At 45.5% G+C, this 27,892-nt stretch overlaps 1 protein-coding gene across 1 annotated transcript in view; it reads right to left on the bottom strand.

Moving 5' to 3' along the window:
* The window catches only part of nup160 (nucleoporin 160), a 115,189-nt gene extending 92,914 nt beyond the window's left edge, over nt 1-22,275 (bottom strand). Inside the window, exons 1-9 of the mRNA XM_068045911.1 lie at nt 22,151-22,275; nt 19,112-19,217; nt 13,871-14,081; nt 10,946-11,168; nt 10,269-10,347; nt 8,889-9,003; nt 5,813-5,968; nt 5,342-5,422; nt 4,308-4,405 (exon numbers count right to left, since the gene is read on the bottom strand). Coding sequence (XP_067902012.1) covers nt 4,308-4,405; nt 5,342-5,422; nt 5,813-5,968; nt 8,889-9,003; nt 10,269-10,347; nt 10,946-11,168; nt 13,871-14,081; nt 19,112-19,217; nt 22,151-22,274 — 1,193 coding nt within the window. The 5' untranslated portion in view covers nt 22,275. The remainder of the gene's footprint in view (nt 1-4,307; nt 4,406-5,341; nt 5,423-5,812; nt 5,969-8,888; nt 9,004-10,268; nt 10,348-10,945; nt 11,169-13,870; nt 14,082-19,111; nt 19,218-22,150) is intronic.
* Nucleotides 22,276-27,892: the final 5,617 nt, after the last annotated feature.

Consider the following 27,892-nt stretch of genomic DNA (forward strand, 5'->3'; position numbering starts at 1 on the left):
CCACCTGCCAAGACTGAAGCACACATTATTTTACCACATGAACATTTAAACTCAAAATTGCAAGACCCTGACTGGAAGGACATTTGTATAGTACTAGCAGTGTTGGAACAATGGGAACCCAGTCGTTGCTTCCCCAATACACAGAAGTCGTCAGACCAGTTTTAGTTTTACGGGGAGGCAGTGGCGTACTGGTATTGTCACTGGACTAGTAACCCAGAGACCCAGGTATTGCTCTGGGGACATGGGTTCGAATCCCACCACAGCAGAAGGTGGAATTTGAATTCAATTAATAAAGCTAGTCTAATGATGGGCATGAAACCATTGTCGATTGTTGTAAAAACCCATCTGGTTCACTAATGTCTTTCAGGTAAGGACAGCAGAAAGGACAGCAGATTTCCTTCCCTAGTCAGGCCTACATGTGACTCCAGATCCACAGCAATGTGGTTGACTCTTACATGCCCCTGAAATGGCCTAGAAAGCCACTCAGTTCAAGGGCAATTAGGGATGGGCAATAAATGCTGGCCCGGCCTGCAACGCCCACATCCCATGAAAGAATTTTTTTTTAAAGTCACATGACTAACTGGTTGTTGCAGAGAATTTGAACTCAAAGCCATGTGATCATGAAGTGACGATCTCTCCTGGAACTGAAGCAAGAATTACAGCCTCTCCTGTCTGCCTGCTTCCATCTCCTTCCCATGGAACTGAATCTTATGAAAACACGTGAAACTCAGAGAGAAAAGTTTCCTACGTGAACAAGGTTTACGAAGAATACAGGGTCCAACAAAACACAAGACCATATCTTCAATCAAGCACTACAGCGCGCCAGAGAAACAGTAACAAGATATTGCCTCAAACTGTTCTACTTATCTTTTCTTCTGCTCTTTTCTGTCCCTATTTGCATGTGTGTATCGCGTGTGCATGCTAGCATGGGCGCGTCGTATATCCATAGGTTTGAGCCGTATTAGAGTTTAAGGTTTAATAAATTTCACTTTTCTTCTTTAAACCAAAGGAAGCCTGTTTGTGCTCATTTCTTTGCCTTATAATTGGAAAGTTGTGAACAAGGATTCACAAAGGGGAAGCTTAAAACAGTGTTTAAAATTAAACCCTGTTACAATAAGACCAGGTGAAGACAGCAAATGACCCCTAGACACATTTTTCACCTGGTCCTAACAACAGGTATTAAAGGATATGGAGCAAAGACCCATATGGAGCTATGTTGCACACCAACCATGATTTCATGGAATGGGGCAACAGGTTCAAGGAATTAAGTGGCCCACTCCTGTTCCTAAATAAAGGAGACTGTTGAGCACTGGAGATGGTCCAGAGAACTACAGGCTGATCCTTCATGTTACAGATCTGTTACGAGAAACAGTTGATGTATTTGGGTTTTTGAACTAGCAAAGGAGGAGTCTGAGAGGTGACCTTAAGGTTTTTTTAAACAAGATAGTAAAAGAGATGAATAAAGGTTGACCCAGAATATTACTTTAAAGTAAATTATAAAACTAGATCAACAGGCCACAGATACAAAATGCTAAAACAGAAATGCAGGACTGATATTAGAAGTTATTCTCCATGCAAAGAGCTAGCAACATACAGAATGAAACAGGGATACAGCGCGAGACAAGTAATCCTTCGACAATTAGACGCTGCAATGGAGGCAAATGTAGGGTGCTTCTGGAAGAACAAATCACAATGGGTCGAATGGCCAACCCTCTCTTGTAATGACCTGGTGATGCAGTCAAATTTAACCCTGAAATGATTTGCAGCTCTGATATAATGGAATTTATAAACACAAATCCCAAGCAGCTCATAAGAACAGAATAAGAGCAGAAGTAGGCCATTCAGCCCCTCGAGCTGCTTCGCCATTTAGTAAGATTACGATTGATCTGACTGTGACTTTAACTCCACTTCCCTGCCTGTCTCCCATAACTCTCGAATCCTTTGTAGATGAAAAATCTGTCAAGCTCAGCCTTGAATATATTCAATGACCCAGCCTCCACTGCTCTCTGAAGAGAATTCCAAAGATTAACAACCCTCAGAAGAAATTCCTCCTTATCTCCACGTTAAAAGGGAGAGACCCCTTATTTTGAAACTGTGCCCACTAGTTCTAGATTCCCCATGAGCAGAAATATCCTCTCAGCATCTACCCTGTCAAGCTGCTCTGGATCTTATATGTTTCAAAAGGATCACCTCTCATTCTTCGAAACTCCAATGAGTATAGGCCCAACCTGCTCAACCTTTCCTCATATGACAATCCCTTCATCCCAGGGTGAACTTTCTGAACTGTTTCCAATGCAAGTATATCCCTCCTTAAGCCTGGAGACCAAATTGTATGCAGGACGCTAGGTGCTTTCACACCAATGCCCTGTACAGTTGTAGTAAAACTTCCCTACATTTATCACCCCTGCAATAAAGGCCAACATGCCACTTGCCTTCCTAAATACTTGCTGTACCTGCATGCTGACTTTTTGTGACACACGTACAAGGACGCCCAGGTCCCTCTGTACCGCAGCATTTCTGCAGTCTCCATGTAAATATTCTGCTCTTCTACTCTCCCTGCCAAAGTGGACAACCTCACATTTTCCCACATTATACTACATCTGCCAAATTTTTGCCTACTCACTTCACCTATCTGTATCCCTTTGCAGACACTGTGTACTCTTCACAACTTGCTTTCCCACCTACCTTTCTATCGCCCATAAATTTGAGAATACACTTGGTCCCTTCAATCAAGTCATTAATACAGATCGTAAATAGTTAAGGCCCCAGAACGGATCCCTGTGGCACTCCACTATTTACAGTTTGCCAAGCTGAAACGGCTCATTTATCCCAACTCTCTGTTTCCTGTTATTTAGCCAATCCTATGCGGATATATTACCTCCGACACCATGTGCTCTTATCCTGTGTCGTAACCTTTTATCTGACACCTTACTGAATGCCTTTTGGAAATCCAAATACACTATTTCTACTGGTTCCCCTTTATCCACCCTGCTTGTTACATCTTCAAAGAACTCTAATAAATTTGTCAAACACGATTTCCCTTTCAGAAAACCATGTTGACTCTGCCTGATTGCATTATCATTTTCTAAATATCCTGCTACTGCATCCTTAATAATGGATTCCAGCATTTTCCCCCCAATGACGGATGTTAGGCTAACTGGCCAATAGTTTCCTGCTTTGTGTCATTCCCCCTTTCTTGAATAGGGGTGCTACATTTACTGTTTTCCAATCTGCTGGATCCTTTCAAGAATCTAGGGAATTTTGGAAGATTACAACCAATGCATCCACCATCTCTGCAGCCACTTCTTCTAATACCCTATGATTCAGGCCATCATGTCCAGGGGACTCGTCAGCCTTTAATCCCATTCGTTTTCCTAGTTTTTTTTTCCTCTAGTAATAACAATTGTTCCCTCCCTTTTGCCTCTTGATTTTCTACGATTTATGGGATGCTTTTTGAAGACTGTGAAGACAGATACAAAATACTTGTTCAAAGTCTCTGCCATTTCCTTGTTGCCCATTATTAATTCCCCAGTCTCATCCTTTAAGGGACTAACACATTGCTCCCCTTTTTTTATATATTTGTAGAAGCTTTTACTGTCTGTTTTCATATTTCTTGCTAGTTTACTCTCACTCTAATTTCTTCTTTTAGGTCATCCACCGCTGGTTTCTAAAATTTTCCCAATCTTCTGGCCTACTACTAGTCTTTGCAGCATTGTACACCTTTTCTTTCAATTGGATACCATCCTTAACTTCCTTAGTTAGCCATGGATGGTGCATACTTCTCATAGCTCCACTATCAGCCTCGCCCCATCTTCCTAACCTGTAGTTTTTTTGTCTTCACTCCCCACTTGCATACTTATTGAGGCAAATGTATGCTCTGCTCATAGCAGACCGAGCAGCATTCCCACTCCCCCACCTTCAGCAGTCATTTAAAACAGCCCTGCAATTTTTACTATCACATTTTCTACGGCAATGCTCATATCAGGCTCATTCCCCAGCCCAGTTCAGTCCTTGCTCCAAGTCACTGAAACATATCAGCTCATAGATCCAGGCAGATGTAGTTAAGAATTGCTCGAGACCCATAGGCTTCAAAACCAGTGTACTGTACTGTCCTACTGCCCTATCCTCTCCTGTAGGAGCAGTTATTAGTGGGTACACCATTAGTGGACACCTTAGGTATCAGGATCAACCACGAAATGGAGAATTCCTGAGTTCCAGTTTTTAACTGGAAAGTTCATCCTCTGGAAGGAATCAGCGAAAATTATTAGCTGCTTTTCTTTGTTCTGACAGTCTCACCGAAGACTTACTGCTCAAAGTTGATGTATCTGACGTTCGTCTGGTTATCCTCATCCTGCCACAAGGCCCAGATGTCTGTGGGAGTTAGGGCAAAATCCACCAGCGTTTCCTGTGGAGACACAAAGATCAGGCATGTAAATCATCATCTCATCCTGGACCGTACACACACATGGCCCACTCCACCAACTTCATCCAGTGGAAAGATATTAAGGGGAGCAGATTGAGAGAAACTATTTCTGCTGGCTGGGGAGCATAGTCTAAAAATTAGAGCTAGACCTTTCAGGAGTGAAGTTCAGAAACACTTCCAACAAAGGGTGATGGAAGCTTGGAACGCTCTTCCACAAGTGGCAATTGATGTTAGATTAATTGTTAATTTTAAATATGAGATTGATAGATTTTTGTTAACCAAAGGTGTTAAGGGATTTGGGGAAAAGGTGGGTATATGGAGTTAAGTCGCACATCTTACTGAATGGCATTAATAGGCTTGAGAGGCTAAATGGCCATCTCCTGTTCCTACATCTTGGCAGCATAGGAACAGGACTGAAATACTAGTTTAATAGCTAGAAGTTCTTAAATTGCCATTTTCACTGAAATTGGTTGCTACATTTTGCAATGGGTCACTGGAGAAGTTAACCATCCCTAAGGGAATAATTTTTGATCGCATACCAGCAAGCAAGCTGCACCATGTTTAGAACAGAGGCTCAGACCAAGTTTAATACCAATATACTGCATCAGGCTTTACAAAGAAGAGCAAATGGCAGTCGAAAACCAGGCCCCTCCCCGACTCAGCCAGTCAAAAACCAGGCCCCTCCCCAGCCCTCCCTGGCAAAAACCAGGCTCCTCCCCGGCACAAACCAGGCCCCCTCCCTGACTCAGCCCGTCAAAAACCAGGCCCCTCCCCAGCCCTCACACATCAGTGTTGTAAATAAGGTACAAATGTTTTCGAAATGTGGGCATAATTACCTTTATTAAAGGCAAACATACACACTCTTGTGGCCAAGACACTTCCAGGGCGCAGAAAAGGCCAATGCTGGGAGGTACCCACCTGTGTGGAGAAGAGAGTAGAGATGTGATCCAGACTGTAGCGGTTACTCTCAATGCAGCTCACCAATTGGAAGACACAAAACTGCAAGAAAGAACAGTCAAGATTCATTGCTGGGCCAGTGGCATCACGATGGATAAAATGACATCCTGTTCAACAATTTCTCGGATTCAAAACTACAGGTTTTTTTAAAAACCGGAGGCTGGGCGCCTGGTGCCCAGCTGACAAAGCTTTGCCCACATTTTATCTCAGAGTGAAAATTCCCTTCCTAACAGCACTGTGGGTGCAACTACACTATATGGACTGCAGTGGTTCAAGAAGGCAGTTCATCACCACCTTTGCAATGGCAATTAGGGATGGGCAATAAACGCTAGCCTTACCAGCAATGCTCACATCCCAAGAATGAATTAAAATAAACCATTTTAAATACTTGAAAGAATCCAGAATTGATCAGGTTTTAACACATTGTAGTACCTGTCCACGTTTGGGGCAGTGCAGGTAGACCCCCAAGAAGAAGCCGGAGGAGGAGTACGCCAATCGCAGCTTATGGCCCAGGCTGATGGTGTGTCGTAGCTCCTTACTGGCTGGCATGAATACCAGCAAATCTGCAACCATCAGGCACATCTGATCCTAAACAAAATAAAAACGCACTGGTTACAAGATCAATATAGAGAGTGCAACTTATACCCTGCAACACCCAGACATTGAGTTTAATGGTGCTCGCCAACATTAATGTGCAAGTCGTCCGGCAACTTGTGGCAAGGCCAATTTGCATTCCTTCACCATTAGTCTTGTGAGAATGGCAGCTCACCCTCAACCTCCCCGGGAGTTTCATGAAGTTGATGTATTTGCAAATTAATTGCCAAGTAAACCAACTACTGAAGGTTAGGGCTGATATTCAACCGGCTAAATACCTTTTTAATTAGGAGATTTATGTTGTTAGAATGCCAATCAACCTCTCCAGCCCAGAAAGGAAACAGAAACCACGGGGTTTCATTCCTAAAGCTAGTAAACTGTTAAGAGATTTTAAAATGCCTTCCTACCTTTCCCCTCAATTCAATCTTTTTTTCCCCCCCTCTCCCTTTCTCTTTTTCTACTTGATATAATTAATTCACCCTTTTTCTTTCTCTGTCGTTCCTGTTTCTTTCACAAGCCTGAAATTTCATTGGCTCTGTCATTTGCCAAGGTCCCAGATGCCCATCATCAGTTTGCACTTGCAGCAATTTGGAACACAACAGGGCATACTGCAAGATGCCCTGCTCCAGCAATTTCTGGGCCATTATGTACAGTGGTTCCAGCAAAAAGTGGTCATGTTGCTCATTGGTCCTGGTCTGCCCCATTGGTTTAAAACCAGGAATCCTGGAATTGGAATGGGCAGCAGAGAGATAAGAAATAGGGAAGATGCCCCACCCCCCACACCAGACTTCCGTCTGCCCGTCATGTATTTGTACCTAGTGTCCTTGTTGATTTAATGGCACACTTTTTTCCTTTTGCTGTATGCTAATAAATTGGGTTGTCTACAATAATAGTCCTGTCTGCCTTTGGGGAGCTGATGCCATTTTTCAGAGACTAGGACAGTGGTTCCAGCATGTGTCAATATTTACAGGTGACTTCCAATCAGAAGAATTTAGAGCCCTGGCACTGGGAGTGTGTCTAACTATGGTCTTCAAAGTTCTCTCGATTTGGGAACTGTTCATTTAGATTGGAAAACTGAATGTCATCCTGCTATTTAATAAAGGTCAGAGGGAAATCTGGAAATTATAGACCAGTTAGCAAAACATCTGTTGTCAGGAAATTACTACAGTCTGTAGTTAAGGATAAGGTAACCAAACATTTTGAAAATTTCCAGCTGATTAGCGAGAGCCAAATGGATTTGTAGAGGGGAGGTCATGCCTGATGAACCTGATTGAATTTTTTTTTGAAGAGGTGACTGAAGTAGTGGACAGGGGAATGTCTATGGATGTTATTTATATGAACTTCCGAAGGTATTTGCTAAAGTCCATCAGAGACTGTTAGCTAAAGTTGAAACACATGGAACTGAAGGCAAATTATTGGCCTGGTTAGGAAATTGGCTGACTGGCAGGAGACAGAAAGCAGAGATAATGAGCAGGTACTCTAATTGGCAGAACGTTACTAGTGGTGTCCAGCAAGGATCTGTGTTGGGGCCACAACTATACAACCTACTTATTGACACCTTAAATGATGGAATAATGTCACAGATTCAAGTTTGCTATTGACACAAAGATAAGTGGCATTGTAAGCAACGTAGTTGGAAGCCTAAAATTACAGAGATATTAACTGATTAAGCAAATAGACAAAACTGTAGCAAATGGAGTTCAATATAGGGAAATGCAAGGTCATCCCCTTTGGACTGAGGAAAGGATGAATCAGAGTATTTTCTAAGCAGGAAAAAGCTGGTAGCAGTGGAGGCTCAGAGAGGCTTAGGGTTCCATGCACTGGGATTAAAATATCATGGACAAGTATAGTAAAAAAAAAGAAAAATCAAAAAGGTTAGTGGAATGCTGGCCTTTATATCTAGAGGACTCGAATACAAGGGGTTAGAAATCATGCTTCAGCGACACAAAGCCCTAGTACAGAACATCTGGAATGCTGTTCAGTTCTAGGCATCACATCATAGGAAAGATATACTGGCCTTGGAGTGAATAAAACATGGATTTACCAGAATGATATCTGGACTCCAAGAGAGATTACACAAACTAGAGTGATATTCCCTGGAATTTAGAAGATCAAGGGTGACCTGATCAAAGTTTATAAGCTATGAAAGGAACAGATAGGATAGATAGAGAGAAACCATTTCTGCTGGTTGGAGAGTCCAGATTAGGGCCATTGCCTAAAAATTAGAGCCAGCCCTTTCAGAAGTAAAATTAGGAAACACTACACAAAGTTTGGTAGAAGTTTGGAACTCTCTTCAGCCAACGGCAGCTGATGCTGGACCAATAGTTTAATTTAAATTTGAGATCGATAGATTGTTGTTAACCAAAAGGTACTAAGGGATATTGGGCAAAAGCAGGTATATGGAATTAGGTTGCATATCAGCTGGCGGAACCAGCTCAAGGAACTAAATGGCCGACTCCTGTTGCTATCTGCAGTGGTCACCACAAAGGAAGTTAGCACAGTAGTTTCAGGACTGTGTCAACATTTACAGGTGGTCCCCACTCAGGTGAACATGAAAAACCTCAGGTCAACACAAGTAGAAGCATTTTTGTAACCTCATCTGAGGCACGTGAACAGTGCACAGTGAGAAATGTTCACACTGGTGAAGGAAAGATCCAGCACACTGGAAGCTTCTCAGGAAACTAAAAGCACATTCTTCAATGACACGCACAGCTCGAGTATAATCTCTATTGTAGACGTTGTGTGAAATACACAATATTCTCCATGCAATTGAAGGCTTAAAGCACAGAGCTTTTAATACCCATTCCACTATCAACGCCCTCTCAATTGCAGGTATGGTGTTGGGAAACTGTTGCACCCCTTCCCGTCTGACAGAACATTTTGCACAATGATCACCAACACCCTTTATACATACCTTGTAGGACCAAAGTCGCAGCTTGTGGTCCTGACACAGAGAAAAGATAAAAGCATCATGTTCCAACAACTGAACTGCAAGGCTGACCGGTAGGTCCGAGGGGCCTTGCTCACCTCTGCAGAGAGCACACAGAAGTCATGAAATAATCTGGAAACAATCTTGACTTCAGTACACACAATTATTCCATCCCTTCAAGATAATCACTATTCAATCTCCAAAGCAACCTCTAGTTTACATGCAGCCCCATTTTGTTAGGAAAGCCAGTTAATAAACATCACCCAGAGAGGGTCAACAGAGGGTCACAATGTAGATTTCCCTCCACTGTTTCCCACTGCCTCCCATGACAGGGACGGGTATAGGGGGGTGCCTCCCACCGGCCCAAACAATCCCCTCCCCGGGACAGGGACAGGCCTCCCACCAACCCACACAACCCCCTCCCCGGGACAGGGACAGGCCTCCCACCGGCCCACACAACCCCCTCCCTGGGACAAGCCTCCCACCGACCCACACAACCCCCTCCCCGGGACAGGGACAGGCCTCCCACCGGCCCAAACAATCCCCTCCCCGGGACAGGGACAGGCCTCCCACCAACCCACACAACCCCCTCCCCGGGACAGGGACAGGCCTCCCACCGGCCCACACAACCCCCTCCCTGGGACAAGCCTCCCACCGACCCACACAACCCCCTCCCCGGGACAGGGACAGGCCTCCCACCGGCCCAAACAATCCCCTCCCCGGGACAGGGACAGGCCTCCCACCAACCCACACAACCCCCTCCCCGGGACAGGGACAGGCCTCCCACCGGCCCACACAACCCCCTCCCTGGGACAAGCCTCCCACCGACCCACACAACCCCCTCCCCGGGACAGGGACAGGCCTCCCACCGGCCCACACAATCCCCTCCCTGGGACAAGCCTCCCACCGACCCACACAACCCCCTCCCCGGGACAGGGACAGGCCTCCCACCGACCCACCCAACCCCCTCCCCGGGACAGGGACAGGCCTCACACCGACCCACACAACCCCCTCCCCGGGACAGGGACAGGGCTCCCACCGACCCACACAACCCCCTCCCCGGGACAGGCCTCCCACCGACCCACACAACCCCCTCCCCAGGACAGGGACAGGCCTCCCACCGACCCACACAACCCCCTCCCCGGGACAGGGACAGGCCTCCCACCGACCCACACAACCCCCTCCCCGGGACAGGGACAGGCCTCCCACCGGCCCACACAATCCCCTCCCCGGGACAGGGACAGGCCTCCCAGCGGCTCACACAATCCTCTCCCCGGGACAGGCCTCCCACCGACCCACACAACCCCCTCCCCGGGACAGGGACAGGACAGGCCTCCCATGGGAGCAGGATGGGTTCACACTGACCTGATTGCCGTTGACATCCATCCAGTGAATAACCGTTGCATAACAGAGCTCTGCTTCAGCTCCAGTAAAACCACAGAGCCTGTAACAACACAACAGTCAATACCACCTCTTCCATTCCATTCAAACAGCTTGAAATTCAGAATGGAAAGTAGTAATGCCAATGTAAGCTTGTTTCACCAACAGTACTCATTACCATCACTGTACTAACTCCCTTTCTAAACTTAGAATTTTTTCAAACCATTACTCATTGTGACATTAATAAAATGTTACACCTCATGTTCAGAAACTATAATTGATTTAGAGAGATAGAGAACAAATATCTGGGAGTGAGTTACAAGCTGCATTCTAATTAAAGGGACTCAAATGACATCCTAAATATCAAGATTCCCTCACAGTTGCCCATACGTTTCTATAACAGATGCACTGAGATGTTCCAGACAGGTTTGACGTGCTCTGCCACTTTCCGCCCTCTTCCCCCATCACCGATTCTCATGGCCAATTATTACACTCCACACTGTACAGCTTGGGCCCAATATAGAAGCACTGACTGACAAAAATCAGTGCACGTCAAATATTAATCAACACTGTAGCAACAAACTACAAGACAATGGCGGTTGTACACAGCAGCTTCTGAAGATCAATCCCTTGATCTATTTAGCAGTGAGCCCCAATATTACCTGCAGTGTCTTGCTCAGGAAGTTGGATTATCAGAATCCCTCCAGACCAAGATGCTAGTGCAAACAGTGCCTCTCCATCACTGTTCAGCCAGGTGGCTGATGCTGTTGAGTTAGTAGAGTGGCCCGGGATACCAGGAATCAAAAAACTGTTTGCTGGATCACGCAGGTTCAGCTTCCCAATGTCAGTAAAGATGGACTGGATATGACCCTCACTGATCAGCTCCTGCAGACATCAACAGTAGTAATGCAATTAATGCAATAGTTAGCTTTGGGACATTTAATTCCAGCAACCAAGAGAGAACTTCAGATGTTACAGATAGCCTGCTTTTGTTTTCAGATGACTGGGTGGTACAGTAAGTTTATATATAGTTAGATCCTGGCCTCTCAAGAAGTTGGCAGGGGGTGGGGTGAGAGATTTGATTCAGCCAATACATTTGGGGCAATTAAAAGGAAGTCTCCCTAATTCAGCACCAATGCTTAATTTCACATAGGCCACTGCTGTGGGAAATTAAAAGATGTGACACTAATACAGTGGAGCATGCTGGGTGGAGCCAAGGACATTGTTGGGAGATTTATTCTGTAGTCCTTTCTTTGGCCTCCTTATCTCGAGAGACAATGGGTAAGCGTCTGGAGGTGGTCAGTGGTAACTGTAGTACAGTGGTTACTGTAGTACTGTAGTACAGTGGTTACTGTAGTACAGTGGTTACTGTAGTACAGTGGTTACTGTAGTACAGTGGTTACTGTAGTACTGTGGTTACTGTAGTACAGTGGTTACTGTAGTACTGTGGTTACTGTAGTACTGTGGTAACTGTAGTACTGTGGTAACTGTAGTACTGTGGTAACTGTAGTACTGTGGTTCTGTAGTAACCATGCGATAAATAACCAGGAAGTACTTGCACTGACACTTGGTACAGAAAACGGAATTGCCCTTGCTTGAGGCTTGGTTAATCTGCAATTATTTTGGCCAATTTGTGGGGTCATTTTAAGCTGTTCCCCTAAAGAATCGTTAAAAGTTTTGATAAATTCACTTCAGGCTGTTCTTTGCTCCAAGATAAACATTCTCAGATTCCTTAGTCTGTCCTCACAGTTCAGTTACCAAATTCCCACGATCAGTTGGGCTACACTCAACTATCCCTTCTCCAAAGCAGAAATGTCCAACTGCACTACACGGACCAGAATTGTGCACAACTCTGTGCAACACTGCTTCCATAAGCCCCCTGCTTAGAGAGGGAGAACACAAGACCCAAGGCTAACACACAATGCACAAACACCTCCAAGGTTCTATCCACTAACACCCACAGAACCCTGATCCCTCTCCTGCACCATATCCATGCAATCCCTGCAAACCACTGCACATTTAGCATCGTCAGCACAAGTCATTTGGGTCATCCTTCTGCCCAAGTCAACAAGTTGCGAGGCTCAATCCCCACTTCAGGTCTCAAACACATCAGCGAGGCTGATACTCCCCTTCAAAGTCAGAGGCAGTACCTTTCGGGTGAGATATTAAACATGGAACCTGCCTGCCTGTCCAGACGAATGTCAGAGAAGCAGGGAGCCCTCCTGGAGTCCTGGCCAGTACATTTCCCTTGATGTCAGTGGCACTGTGATTGCTGTATTCCCTCCAAAACAGCAGTGGCCACACTTGACTGTAAACTGTCCCACAGTGCTCTGCAGACAACATTAGGTGTTATACAAGAGCAAGCTCTTCAACAGATCAGGTAGTAAGAGTGTCTTCCATTCAATACAGGGCTGCTGGGCTTGGCTGAACAAGCCAAGGTTAAAAAAACAAGTTTCAATGGAATCCCACTAGTCAAGTTTGGCTCAGTGCTGAATGCACAATGTCAGTCATGGCTCAGTGGGCACCACTCTTACCTCGGAGTCAGAAGGTTCTGGGTTCAACCTCCACTCAAGGACAAGGGCACAAAAATCTGGGCTGACACTCCACTGCAGTACTGAGAGAGTGCTGCACTGCTGGAGGTACTGCCTTCTGGATGAGATGTTAAACCAACACCCTCTCTGTCCTCTCAGATGGACATAAAAGATCCCATGGCGCTATTTGGAAGAAGTGCAGAGGAGTTATCCTCCGTGTCCTGGTCAATATTTATGCCTCAATCAACATCACAAGAAACAGATAATCTGCTCATTATCACATTGTTGTTTGTGGGAGCTTGCTGTGTGCAAATTGACTGACCTGTTTCCTACACTTCAAAAGTACTTCAGTAAAGCGCTTTGATATGTCCAGTGGTTGCAAAAGGCACTATACAAATGCAAGTCTTTCTTTCTTAATACAGTCAATGCAGAGATCAGGCAATTTAGAATACTCGTTACTCCATCCCTCCCGATTTAGCCCTGCTTAAAGACACTCCCGAAGGCTATGATTTCCACTGTGGAGTGTGACTGTGAAGGATAGTCAAGGGTTTACTGGCTATTTGACTATGGTGATCATTGTAGAGCAAAATCCCATGCTCATCCTACATCCACATGCTTTCCATCAGGACCACTGGATCAATCAGCAGCAGCATAAGCCAGGGCTCCTGCCTGCATGGTTCAGTACCATAGCACACATGCACTGACCCATCAGGAAGCACTCCCAGGAGGGCAGGTATTGAACTGGCATGAGGCCCAAACTTCCACCAGAGGCAGAGACATGGACTTGAAGTGTAATTTGGAACACAGTTGTGTGCTGGGTATCATGCTGTGGGAAACCCGCTGAATGAGGTTTCAGAAGGGGCCAGTAATGATGAACAGGCATTCCTCCATATTCTGCCCCCTCATGTATTCACTTGGCAGTGACGAGAGATGTTACGGTGCACTAACAGAGGGAGTTCCAACATGGCTATGAACAATCTGACCAATCAGCCTCTAAGTCGGTGAAAGGTCTGCTGATTCTTCCCACCCTGGAACCTTTGCAGAATGACTACTTACACTTCTGTACATGCGGGAGGGATGGGGCAGCACAATCCTGTGCACGGTCTGGTTGGTCAGGATGAGGATTGTCACACGGTCATGAGTCTCGTGGACATGAACTCCGCCCGGCAGCACATGACAATTCAGGAACTTTAGGCGCACTGTGTTGTTGAGGAGGTTGACGTCCAGGGACTGTTCGATCAAATGCAGGGTGTCACCAGAGCTGGTCCTAAGAACATGAGAAATAGCATTAGCACTTCAAATCTCTCCCAGTGATGGATATACCATCCAGTAAGATTTAGGTATTTCTAGTATGATTTTGGTGAACAACAACAAATACCCAGAGCATTTCACAAACACCTGCTGAAACCAGCAGGGCCATATAGAGAGTTCAGCCTCAGCCCAGCAAAGCTGGCACAGCAGCAGGGGCACCACCAGACTCTCATCTCCCGACCACCATCCCCCAACACCCAACCTCCCAAGTACAGCAGGGACATAACCAGACCCTAACCCCCAATACAGCACAACCTGAATAGCATATACTACCCCCCTCAGCTGATGAATCAGTGCTCCTCCATGTTGAACACCACTTGGAAGAAGCAGAGGGTAGCAAGGGCACAGAATGTAATCTGGGTGGGGAATTCAATGTCCATCACCAAGAGTGGTTCGGTAGCACCACGACTGACCAAGCTGGCCGAGTCCTAAAGGACATAACTGCTAGACAGGGTTTGCGGCTGGTGGCGAAGGAACTAACAAGAGGCAAAACCTACTTGACCTCATCCTCGTCAATCTACCCGTCGTAGATGCGTCCATCCATGACAATATTGGTAGCAGTGACCACCGCAGTCCTTGTGGAAACTAAATCCTGTCTTGGCACTGAGGACGCCCTCCATCATGTGTGACACTGCCACGGTGCTGAATGGGATAGATTCAGAACAGATCTGGCAGCTCAAAACTGGGCATCCATGAGGCGCTGTGAACAATCAGCAGCAGTAGAATTGTACTCAACCACAATGTGTAACCTCATGGCCGAGCATAACCCTCACTCTACTATTACTATCAAGCCAGGGGATCAACCCTGGTTCAATGAAGAGTGCAGGAGGGCATGCAGGAGCAGCACCAGGCATATGTAAAAATGAGGTGCCAACCTGGTGAAGCTACAACCTCGGACCACATACATGCTGAAGAGCGGAAGCAGCATGCTATAGGCAGAGCTAAACAATCCCACAATCAACAGATCAGATCAAAGCTCTGCAATGCTGCCATATCCAGTCATGAATAATGGTGGACAATTAAACAACAAACCAGAGGAGAAGGCGCCACAACAATCCCCATTCTCAACGATGGGGGAGCCCAGCACATCAGTGAAAAAGACCAGGTTGAAGCATTTGCAACAATCTTCAGCCAGAAGTGTTGAGTGGATGGTCCATCTCGGCCTCCTCCTGAGGTCCCCAACATCACAGACGTCAGTCTCCAGCCAATTTGATTCACTCCATGTGATATCAAGAAAAGGCTGAAGGCACTGGATACTGCAAAGGCTACAGGTCCTAACAACATCCCAGCAGTAGTGATGAAGACCTGTGCTGCAGAACTAGCTGCGCCCCGAGCCAAGCTGTTCCAGTACAACAATGCCATCTACCCAATAATGTGGAAAATTAGGTATGTCCTGTCCACAAAAAGCAGGACATATCCAATCTGGCCAATTACCGCCCCATCTGTCTACTCTCAACCATCAAAGTGATGGAAGGTGTTGATAACAGTGCCATCAAGCAGCACTTACACAGCAATAACCTGCTCACTGACGCTCAGTTTGGGTTCTGCCAGGACCACTCGGCTACAGAGCTCAATACAGCCTTTATCCAAACATGGACAAAAGAGCTGAATTCCAGAGGTGGAGCGAGAATCACTGCCCTCATCAAGGCAGCATTCGACTGAGGTATGACATCAAGGAGCCCTAGCAAAATTGAAGTCAGTGGGAATCAGGAGGACATACGAATTAGGAGCAGGCCACTCGGCCCCTCGAGCCTACTCCGCCATTTGACAAGATCATGGCTGATCTGATTAGAACCACAACTCCACATTCCCTTCTACCCCCGATAACCTTTCACCCCCTTATCAAGAATCTACCTCTGCCTTAAAAATATTCAAAGACTCTTCTTCCACTGCCTTCTGAGGAAGAGAATTCCAAAGACTCAAGACCCGCAGAGAAAAAATTTCTCCTCATCTGTCTGAAATGGGAGACCTCTTACTTTTAAACAGTGACCCCTAGTTCTAGATTCACCCGCAAGTGATAACATCCTTTCCACATGCACCCTGTCAAGACCCCTCAGGATCATAAACGTCTCAATCAAGTCGCCCCTTACTCTCCTAAACTCCAGCGGATACAAGCCTAGCCTATCCAACCTTTCCTCATAAGGCAACCCGCCCATTCCAGGTATTAGTCTAATAAACCTTCTCTGAACTGCTTCCAATGCATTTACATCCTTCCTTAAATAAGGAGACCAATACTGTACACAGTACTCCAGTTGTGGTCTCACCAAAGCCCTGTATAACTGCAGCACAACTTCCCTACTTTTGTATTAAATTCCCCTTGCAATAAACGATAACATTCTATTAGCTTTCCTAATTACATGCTGTACCTGCATACTAACCTTTTGTGAGTCATGCACTAGGACACCCAGATCCCTGTGCATCTTAGAGCTCTGCAATCTCTGTTAGATAATATGCTTTTTTATTCTTATTGCCAAAATGGACAATTTCACATTTTCCCACATTATACTCCATTTGCCAGGTCTTTGCCCACTCACTTAACCTAACTATATCCCTTTGTAACCTCCTTATATCCTCTTCACAGGTTACTTTCCTACCCATCTTTATGTCATCTGCAAATTTAGCAACCATACCTTCGGTCCCTTCATACAAGTCATTTATATAAACTGTAAAAAGTGGAGGTCCCAGCACAGATCCCTGTGGCACACTACATGTTACATCTTGTCAACCAGAAAATGACCCATTTATGCCTACTGTTTCCTGTTAGCTAGCCAATCTTCTATCCATGCCAATGTTACCCCCTGCACCATGAGCTTTTATTTTCTGCAATAACCTTTGATGTGGCACCTTATCAAATGCCTTCTGGAATTCTAAGTACAATACATCCACCGGTTCCCCTTTATCCACAGCACATGTTATTTCTTCAAAGAACTCCGATACATTGGTTAAACATGATTTCCCTTTCACAAAACCATGTTGACTCTGCCTGATTACACTGAATTTTTCTAGTTCCCTGCTATAACATCTTTAATAGCTTCTAACATTTTCCCCAAGACAGTGTTAAGCTAACTGACCTGTAGCTTCCTTCTTTCAGTCTTCCTCCCTTTTTGAATAAAAGGAGTTACATTCGCTATTTTCCAATCTAATGGAACCTTCCCCGAATCTAGGCCGGAGTTGTTTTAGATGTCCCTCGTTTGAAAGTTCAGTTTGGAAAAAAAAAAGAGAATCACTTCCAATTTCATTATTGCATAAGCTAAAAATGCAGAAGTTACAGCAGGGCCTTGCTGGATTTTCTCCCAGCCTTTAGCTGGCAGGCTGTTTGGTGATGCTTCTTTCTGGGAGTCTCTCCTTCTCTCTCTCTCCGTAAGGACTGCCTTTTTAAGGTAAAAGATTTGTCACATTATCTTCTGGTGGGAAATACTTTGGTCTTTCCCCCATGGTGATCACAGAATGGCCCAGGATGAGAATAATCCGGTTATGATGTTTTCACTTCATACTTTTTGTTTCAGAAGAATCCATTCGATTCAGGAATGTTCCAGGATGGGTGCAGTTGACACCTCTTAGCTTTGAAGGTACTCTTTTTTCGTACCAACTTGTAGACAGTTTGAATATACAATGCCAGGTCTTTTAACCTTCGATGGCCATTTTGGAGAACATTTTTTTTTAAAAAGAAAGGTCCATTTTTATAACTCTTCAGGCTGAGTTCTTATAGTTTCAATCACTGCACTTTTCATAAGCGTGACAAAAGGAATACTATCAGTTTATAAAGAGCTATTGTTCATACACACCCTTTAAAAATGAACAAATCCAGGAGAATCTAACACCACCTGAGACAGACAGGTGGACACTAGATACCAATTGCATCATCGCTGAAGGAAACCAGACTACAAGTGTTCACAGTTTAGTCTACTTGGACCTCTCTCTACTGCAATCCTGGCAAGAAACCAGGCCCCATCTTGCATACAGAATGATGGGATATTACTGAGAGGGACCAGAACAGCAGAGTGCTTCACCCAGCTCAATTCAGCCACCTCTCCAGGAGGTCTGGTTAACCAGTTAGGTGAACTAAAAGCTGCATGTTCCCCATCTTGCTGCTACAATACAGTTAATGCCCACTAGACCATATGAATGTTTTAATTCTGCTCAATCGCAAATAATCTGCCATTCAAACACTAAGTGAGTTGAGCCACCTGCCCTGATCCAGCAGGAAAGAAAAACATTGCATTTATATAGCGCCTTTCACAACCACTGGATGTTCCAAAGTGCTTTACAGCCAATGAAGTACTTCAAGTGTTGTCACTGCTGTAATGTAGGAAACGCAGCAGCCAATTTGCACCCAGCAAGCTCCCACAAACAGCAATGTGATAATGACCCGATAGATACTCTGTTTCTGTAAACATTGGCCAGGACACTGGGGGTTACTCTCCCTGCTCTTCTCCAAATGGTCCCATGGGACCTTTTACATCCACCTGAGGGGACAGACAGAGTCTCAGTGAAATGTCTCATTAAAAGACGGCACCTCCGACTGTGCAGCACCTCCTCAATACTGCACTGCGGTGTCAGCCTTGATTCTTGTGCTCAAGTCCTGGAATGAGACTGAAACCCACAACCTTCTGACTCAGAAATAAGTCACAGCTGAAACACAGAGCAGGACAAGGGAATAAAACACAGCTACATGAGTTTGGGACCAAGTGTAGGGCCACTCCATTAGGATGCACTGATTCACAGCAAGTTATACTCCAACATTGTAATACTGCAACTAAAGCAATGTCACTGAATAGCCAGCATCCTCCATGCCTACAGCAAGACCCGAGGCCTTGGGCATATGCTGTGATCTTTCTTCATTCCACCTATCCTCAATCTCTGTCTTAAAAACTGTGATAACCTTGTCTAACTACATTTCCTCCTAGCAGTACTACACGCAACTCCAGCAGGTACAGATATTGACACTGGGCCACACCCTGCAGAATACAAGCAACAAATACCCACCAGTGTATGAACCGATTCCTGGTGACAGACTGCAGCTTCCCACTTTCTTCATAGAAAAATCCACCGGCACTATCGGAATACTTCACTCCTGGGACAGCATTCACACCTGTGGAACAGACACATGGCTCACTCTTCAATTCATCCTCAGCTCAGACATCCAGAGAAAGGAAAGCCTCATGGAATCTTACAGTACAAAAAGGAAGCACTTGTGCCTGTGCCAGCTCCCCACTGAGTGCCATTCCCCTGCCCCTTCTCCAATCAGTCCCTCATACCTTTGCCAACTCTCCAGAGTGCCATTCTCCTGCCCCTTCTCCAATCAGTCCCTCATACCTTTGCCAACTCTCCACTGAGTGCCATTCTCCTGCCCCTTCTCCAATCAGTCCCTCATACCTTTGCCAACTCTCCACTGAGTGCCATTCTCCTGCCCCTTCTCCAATCAGTCCCTCATACCTGTGCCAACTCCCCACTGAGTGCCATTCTCCTGCCCCTTCTCTGCACCCTTTAAAATTGAATTTTTCCAATATGCAGCTTCAAAGGCCATTGTGCTTCCACCACTGTTTCTGGGCCAGCATTCCATTCCTAACACCCCTCAGCTCAAGAAAAGAAAATTCAAGCCTCTCTCTTTGATCGTTCGTTGTTGAATTTATGGCCTTTCTTACAGACTCTTGGACCAGTGGGAATAGTCTATTGCTTTCCCACTTGAACAACCCAATTCTGAATACCCATCAGACCCTCCACAACCTTCTTTACTCTAATATAAAGTGCTCCAGTTTCTCTCAACATGCCTCATACCTAAAGCCACCTGGTGTCTTCATCAATCCACACCCTCCATATGACAATCCTAAAGTAGAACCTGGACACAATGTTCAAACCCTGGCCCAACCAATGATCTGTATAGGTTTAAGGTTAGCTCTTTGCTTTTGGACTTCACAGCCCTACCTATAAATGCTCAATTAAAAAAAAAGACAGCTTTTGTGAATCTGCCCAACCTTTTTAAAAAGATTTGTATATCTGAATACTGGCCTTTATATCTAGAGGACTAGAATACAAGGGATAGACGTTGTGCTTCAGTCATACAAAGCCCTGGTTAGACCACACCTGGAGCACTCTGAGCAGTTCTGGGCACCATGCAAGTGCCAGGAAACAACCAACTGCAACGAGAGAGAGAGAATCTAACCATTCCCCCTTGACATTCAACCGTATTACTATTGCTGAATCCACTACCTTCAACAGCCTGACCAGAAACTCTTGACTGCAACAAAAGCAGGTAAGAGGCTGGGAACCTTGTGACAAGTAGCTCACCTCGTGGCTGCCCAAAGTCTGTCCACCATTTACAAGGCACAACCTCTCCACTTGCTTGGATGGGTGCAGCTCCAACAACATTCAGGAAGCTCAACACCATCCAGGACAAAGCAGCCCATTGACTAGCACCCCATCCATCACCTTACAAATTTACACCCTCCACCAGTGACACACAGTGGCAGCAGTGTGTACCAGCTACAAGATGCACTGCAGCAACACACCAAGGCTGCTTTGACAGCACCTTCCAAACCCACAACTTCTACCACTTAAAAGGACAAGGGCAGCAGATGCATAGGAGCACCACCACCTGCAAGTTCCCCTCCACGCCATCCTGACTTGGAACTATATCGCCATTCCTTCACTGTCACTGGGTCAAAATCCTGGAACTCCCTTCCGAACCGCACTGTGGGTGTACCTACCCCACATGGACTGTAGTGGTTCAAGAAGGCAGCTCACCACCACCTTCCCAAGGGCAATTAGGGATGGACAATAAATGCTGGTCTTAGCAGCAACACTCATTCCTTGAATTTCATTTTTTAAAACTAAAAGTCAAAAAATTAGAGCCGGTCCTTTCAGGACTGAAATTAGGAAACACTTCGACAGAGAAAGGGGATAGAAATTTGGAACTCTCTTCTGCAAAGAGTTGATGCTAGATCAATTGTTTTTTTTTTATTTATTTAGAGATACAGCACTGAAACCGGCCCTTCGGCCCACCGAGTCTGTGCCGACAATCAACCTCCCATTTATACTAATCCCATATTCCTACCACATCCCCACCTGTCCCTATATTTCCCTACCACCTACCTATACTAGGGGCAATTTATATAATGGCCAATTTACCTATCAAACTGCAAGTCTTTTGGCTGTGGGAGGAAACCGGAGCACCCGGAGGAAACCCACGCAGACACAGGAGAACTTGCAAACTCCACACAGGCAGTACCCAGAATTGAACCCGGGTCGCTGGAGCTGTGAGGCTACGGTGCTAACCACTGCGCCACTGTGCCACCCTCCGGGTGCTCCGGTTTCCTCCCACATGCCAAAGACTTGCAGGTTGGTAGGTAAATTGGCCATTATAAATTGCCCCTAGTATAGGTAAGTGGTAGGGAAATATAGGGACAGGTGGGGATGTGGTAGGAATATGGGATTAGTGTAGCATTAGTATAAATGGGTGGTTGATGGTCAGCACAGACTCAGTGGGCCAAAGGGCCTGTTTCAGTGCTGTATCTCGAAACTAAACTAAACAATTGTTATCTTTAAACAGAGACTGAAAGATTTTTTATTATCACCAGGTACTAAAGTATTTGAGGCAAAGGTGGGTCTTTGGAACTAGGTTACAGATCAGGCATGATCTCATTGAATGGCAGAACAGGTTGGAGGGACTGAATGGCCTCGTTGTTCCCCTGCTGAGATCAGACTCTGACCGACTCCAGTTACTGATACACGGGGTGAGAGAGTGAGTGAGCAGCGGGAGGCTGATCACTGGGCCCGGGCTTTGAGAGTCGGGCGGCCTGAGAACCTGGGCTTCTTGATGGTCCAGGGAAGGAGCGGAGACACAATCCAACTCCAACCCAGTAAGTCAGAGCGGGGCAGGGGGACAACTCCAACTCCGGGGCCCGACACGGGGAGAGGGGGAAGGCCGGAGGCTCCCGGTCCCCGCGGGCAGCAGAATAGGCGGCACTGAGTGACCCCGGGCCCCGCTTCGCCCCCACCTCTCCCTCCCGTCGGGCCTCTCCTCACCCAGGTCGGCCCGCACCTCCCTCCAAGCCGGGAAATCTCGCTCGGCACTGCCGATCTCGAGGAAGCTTCTCTCCCACACGGCCGCCATCTTCCCCCACAGGCCTCTGGGAAGCGGCAGCGCCATTTCCCGCCGGCGCGATCTGAATTCAAATCCCTTAAAGCGACATCCGCTCGGCTATTTACAGTTGCACAACAATATTTCCCTTAAAGCGACACCACTCCAGATCATCAAACCACAAAACTGTTGGGCACGCCTTTTCCAGTGGGAATAACAGTGATGCTATCAGCACTCATCATTATTGAAGAGTAAAATGAACAACCCCTAGTCTAGACACATTGCATTTTAAAAGAGTCTAAGGAACAGATTGTAGAGGCACCATGACGCATATTTAATAATTATTTAGAGAAAGGTGCAGTGCCAAAGAACAAGCAGATAGCTAATGTTATACCTATATTTAAGAAGGAACATAGAACGTGTCCGGGGTGGGGGGAAGGGGGGAGCGGGTCGGCGATTGCTGCAAAGTAGGCCCTCCGGGAGCCTGGATTGCCTGAAAGGAGGGACCCCCCTCCCACGCTAGGAGGCCACCAGATTTTACCCGGCATCATCTTGCAACAGTGACAGGCCCTCTGCCTCCCTCAAAGTTGAATTGGAGGCAGGAAGAGGTCCCTAACGTGGCCCTTAATTAACCACTTAAGACTTTCAATTGGCCTGGGTCAGGAAGGCCAGCCTCAGCCTTCCCGGCTCTGGACAAAATGGTAGGGGTCTGAACTGCGCCCCTGCCATTTTCCTTGCCCCCCTTTCTCCAAGGGCAGAATAAAATTCTGTCCACAATTTCTAAATTTGCAAATCGCACCAGATTCTGAGGAATAATCAACACCATGAAGACTGCCACAAATTACAAGATGGCATGAATGAGCTTAAAGAATTTGCATATTTATTTAGAGATACAGCACTGAAACAGGCCCTTCGGCCCACCAAGTCTGTGCCGACCAAGAACCACCCATTTATACTAACCCTACAGTAATCCCATATTCCCTACCACCTATCTACACTAGGGGCAATTTACAATGGCCAATTTACCTATCAACCTGCAAGTCTTTGGCAGTGGGAGGAAACCAGAGCACCCGACAAAAACTCACACAGTCACAGGGAGAACTTGCAAACTCCACACAGGCAGGACCCAGAATTGAACCTGGGTCCCTGGAGCTGTGAGGCTGCGGTGCTAACCACTGCGCCACTATGATAGGCAAATAAATTTTAAATAATGTGAGGCATTTTGGTGAGAAATTAAGAACGTAATGGGGTAGAGGAGCAAAGGGATCTTGAAGTATAAATACACCAATCACCAAAAGGTGAGGCACAGGCTAGTAAAGCCATTTAAAAAAGCAAACTAAGCACTAGGGTTTATTTCTACAAGGATAGAAATGAAAAGTAGAGAAGTTATGCTAAACTTGTATCGAACCTTGGTTAGGCCATACTTAGGGTGCAGTGTGCAGTTCTGTTTACCATATTATAAAAGTGATATAGAGGCACTGGAGAGGGTGGAAAAGAAGATTTCCAGGAATGATACGAGAACTGTGAGATTATTCCTATTAGGAAAGTATGAACAGCCTCAGGTCTCTGAGGGGTGACCTAATAGAGGTCTTTAATATTGTTATGATCAGGTAAGGAGGGGTTGAATGGTTCATCTCTACCAATTGAATACATCAGGTAATGGCCTTGACGTCTTGCTAATGTTAAGTGAGTGGTGTTTCCTATCAATACAGTCTTCCAGACGGGGAATTGGGGAGGAGGCAGCTCTGTCACAGCATTAATCTTCCTCTAGTCACTGCAGAGCCCTGTTGAGCCATCGGGCTTGGGCATAGAGGATACAATTAACATCCCAGAAATAGCTGTAAATCAGGAAATGGAAGGGAGGGAGGAACTCAAGAAAATTACAATCACCAGGGAAGTGGTTCTGAGCAAATTGTTGGAGCTGCGGGCTGACAAGTCCCCGGGTCCTGATGGACTTCATCCTAGGGTGCTAAAAGAAGTGGCTAGTGAAATAGTTGATGCGTTGGTTTTGATTTTACAAAATTCCTTAGATTCGGGGAAGGTTTCATTAGATTGGAAAATAGCCAATGTAACTCCTTTATTCAAAAAGGGAGGGAGACTGAAAGCAGGAAACTACAGGCCAGTTAGCTTAACATCTGTCTTAGGGAAAATATTAGAATCTATTATTAAAGATATTATAGCAGGGCATTTAGAAAAATTCAAGCTAATCAGACAGAGTCAACATGGTTTTGTGAAAGGGAAATCATGTTTAACCAATTTATTGGAGTTCTTTGAAGATGTAACATGTGCTGTGGTTAAGGGGAACTGATGGATATACTGTACTTAGATTTTCAGAAGGCATTTGATAAGGTGCCACATCAAAGGTTATTGCGGAAAATCAAAGCTCATGGTGCAGGGGGTATCATATTGGCATGGATAGAAGGCAGATTTTAAAGCCTGAGCTTCCTCCAGGTTTAAATGCTAATATGCCATGCAGCTCCTGGCACGACATAAAGGGGAGAAAGAACAGAGGGAGTTTTAAGAAGAGACAGATTAAAATGGAAGAGAATGCAGGCGCCCTGAGCCCAGCCCCCAGACCAGGTCCGACCATAGGCTCCATATCGGTGTCAGGCAAACCCCACCTGCCAAGACTGAGGTATTTCACCACATGAACATTAAAACTTAAAATTACAAGCCCTGACATTTCCATGGTAACAGGCAATGTTGAAATAATGGGGATCCAGCAGGGGCTTCTCCAATACACAGAAGTGTTCAAACCAGTTCTAATCACATGTCTAGCTGGCTGGAACTTTTGGACTTGAACCTCCAACAAAGGATGTTGAAAAGACTGTTCCATATAAGGAACTAGTTGCATGACTAACCTGCAGGGCAACCTGGGGGTCTTTTTTGAATTTGAATTCCCATCAAATGAAATTGAATTGAGACAAAGCTGGGTGCTCATGGAGTAAAGACCTTCTCCTGGAACAGAGAACATCTCCTCTCCTGCCTGTCTGCCTATCTCTCAGGGAACTGAAACCATTGAAGACACATGAAACTCAAAGAGAGAAAGGTTTGCTACGTGAACAAAGTATTAAGAAGATTACTGGGCCCCAATGAAATGCAAGACAATAACTTCAATCAAGGACTACAGCGAGCTTGTGAAACAGTAACAAGATATTGCCTCAAACTGTTCTACTTAGCTCTTCTGCTCTTTTCTGTCCCTATTTTGCATGTTTATATCACGTGTGCATGCTAGCATGGGCACGTCTATATCCATAGGCATTAACTGTATTAGAGTTTAAGCTTATGGTTTAATAAATTTCCTCTTTCTGCTTTAAATCAAAGAAAGCCTGTGTGTGCTCTGTTCTTTGCCTTATAATTGGAAACTGTGAACAAGGGTTCACACAAAGGGGGAGCTCAAAACACAGTGTGTTTAAACTTAAACCCTGTTACAATAAGACAAGGTGAAGACAGCAAGAGACCCCAGAACATTGCTCACCTGGTCGTAACACTGGTGCTGTTATCCTCACCATGGCCTAGAGACCCAACAAGGAGGAAGAACCTCCACCTCACAGCCACATCACCCCAGGCCCCACTCCCCGTTGACAGAGTCGCTGTGCACGCAGGCCATTGGTCCCCTACTCCAGACCCCGATCCCCTCTTGACAGAGTCACTGCGTGTGTAGGATGCTGGTCCCTCACTCCAGGCTCCTCTGACAGCGTAGTCCCACATGCAGGCTGCTGTCCCCCCTCAAAGCCCTGCACCCACTCTTGACAGAGTCACTGCATGTGGGGCCGCCGTTCCCCTCCTCCAGACACCACTCCCCGCTTCACAGAGTCGCTCTGTGTGCAGGATGCTGAACCGCTACTCCACGCCCTGCTGTCTCCACTAACAGAGGAAGGTTTTGATTCACTATTCCATATCACATCAAAAATCCGGTGAGACTTAATTTTACTTCGAAAATGCGTCTCTCGTGATAAATAGTAGGAGTTGGCACGTCTGAGATGGTCTGTCCAAAAATGTATCATTTGTTCAAAAAATATCATCGACTCAGAAAACATTTAGTCTGCTCAAACAAACCATCTGCTCAGAAAGTACTGTCACCTCAGATAATACTGCCTGCTCAGAAAATACCATCTGTTCGAGTCATAGAGAGATACAGCACTGAAACAGGCCCTTCGGCCTACCCAGTCTGTGCCGACCATCAACCACCCATTTATACTAATCCTACATTCATCTCATATTGCCTACCACATCCCCTCAATTCTCCCACTACCTACGTACACTAGAGGCAATTTATAATGGCCAATTTACCAATCAACCTACAAGTCTTTGGCTGTGGGAGGAAACCGGAGCACCCGATGGAAACTCACGCGGACACAGGAAGAACATGCAAACTCCAAACAAGCAGTATCGAGAACTGAACCCGGGTTACTGGAGCTGTGAGGCTGCGGTGCTAACCACTGCGCCACTGTTCAGATAATAATGTCTGTGCAGATAATACCGTCTGTTCAAATAATAATGTCTGTTCAGATAATACCGTCTGTCTGAGAATACCGTCTGATCAGATAATACCGTCTCTTCAGATAATAGCGTCTGTTCAGATAATACCGTCTGTTCAGATAATACCGTCTGATCAGATAATACCATCTGTTCAGATAATGCCGTCTCTTCAGATAATACCGTCTCTTCAGATAATACCGTCTGATCAGATAATACCGTCTGCTCAGATAATACCGTCTGTTCAGATAATACCATCTGTTCAGATAATACCGTCTGTTCAGATAATACCGTCTGCACAGATAATACCGTCTGATCAGATAATACCATCTGTTATAATGCCGTCTCTTCAGATAATACCGTCTGATCAGATAATACCATCTGTTCAGATAATACCGTCTGCTCAGATAATACCGTCTGATCAGATAATACCATCTGTTCAGATAATGCTGTCTGTTCAGATAATACCGTCTGATCAGATAATACCGTCTGATCAGATAATACCATCTGTTCAGATAATGCTGTCTGTTCAGATAATACCGTCTGATCAGATAATACCATCTGTTCAGATAATACCGTCTGTTCAGATAATACCATCTGTTCAGATAATACCGTCTGTTCAGATAATACCGTCTGCTCAGATAATACCGTCTGATCAGATAATACCGTCTGTTCAGATAATACCGTCCGTTCAGATAATACCGTCTCTTCAGATAATACCATCTGTTCAGATAATACCGTCTCTTCAGATAATACCATCTGTTCAGATAATACCGTCTCTTCAGATAATACCGTCTGCTCAGATAATACCATCTGTTCAGATAATACCGTCTGTTCAGATAATACCATCTGTTCAGATAATACCGTCTGTTCAGATAATACCGTCTGCTCAGATAATACCGTCTGATCAGATAATACCGTCTGTTCAGATAATACCGTCTCTTCAGATAATACCATCTGTTCAGATAAAACCATCTGTTCAGATAATGCCGTCTCTTCAGATAATACCGTCTCTTCAGATAATACCATCTGTTCAGATAATACCGTCTGTTCAGATAATACCGTCTGCTCAGATAATACCGTCTGATCAGATAATACCGTCTGTTCAGATAATACCGTCTCTTCAGATAATACCGTCTCTTCAGATAATACCATCTGTTCAGATAATACCGTCTGTTCAGATAATACCGTCTGCTCAGATAATACCG

This window comes from Heterodontus francisci, chromosome 14 (assembly GCF_036365525.1).
Source record: "Heterodontus francisci isolate sHetFra1 chromosome 14, sHetFra1.hap1, whole genome shotgun sequence".
Lineage (NCBI taxonomy): Eukaryota > Metazoa > Chordata > Chondrichthyes > Heterodontiformes > Heterodontidae > Heterodontus > Heterodontus francisci.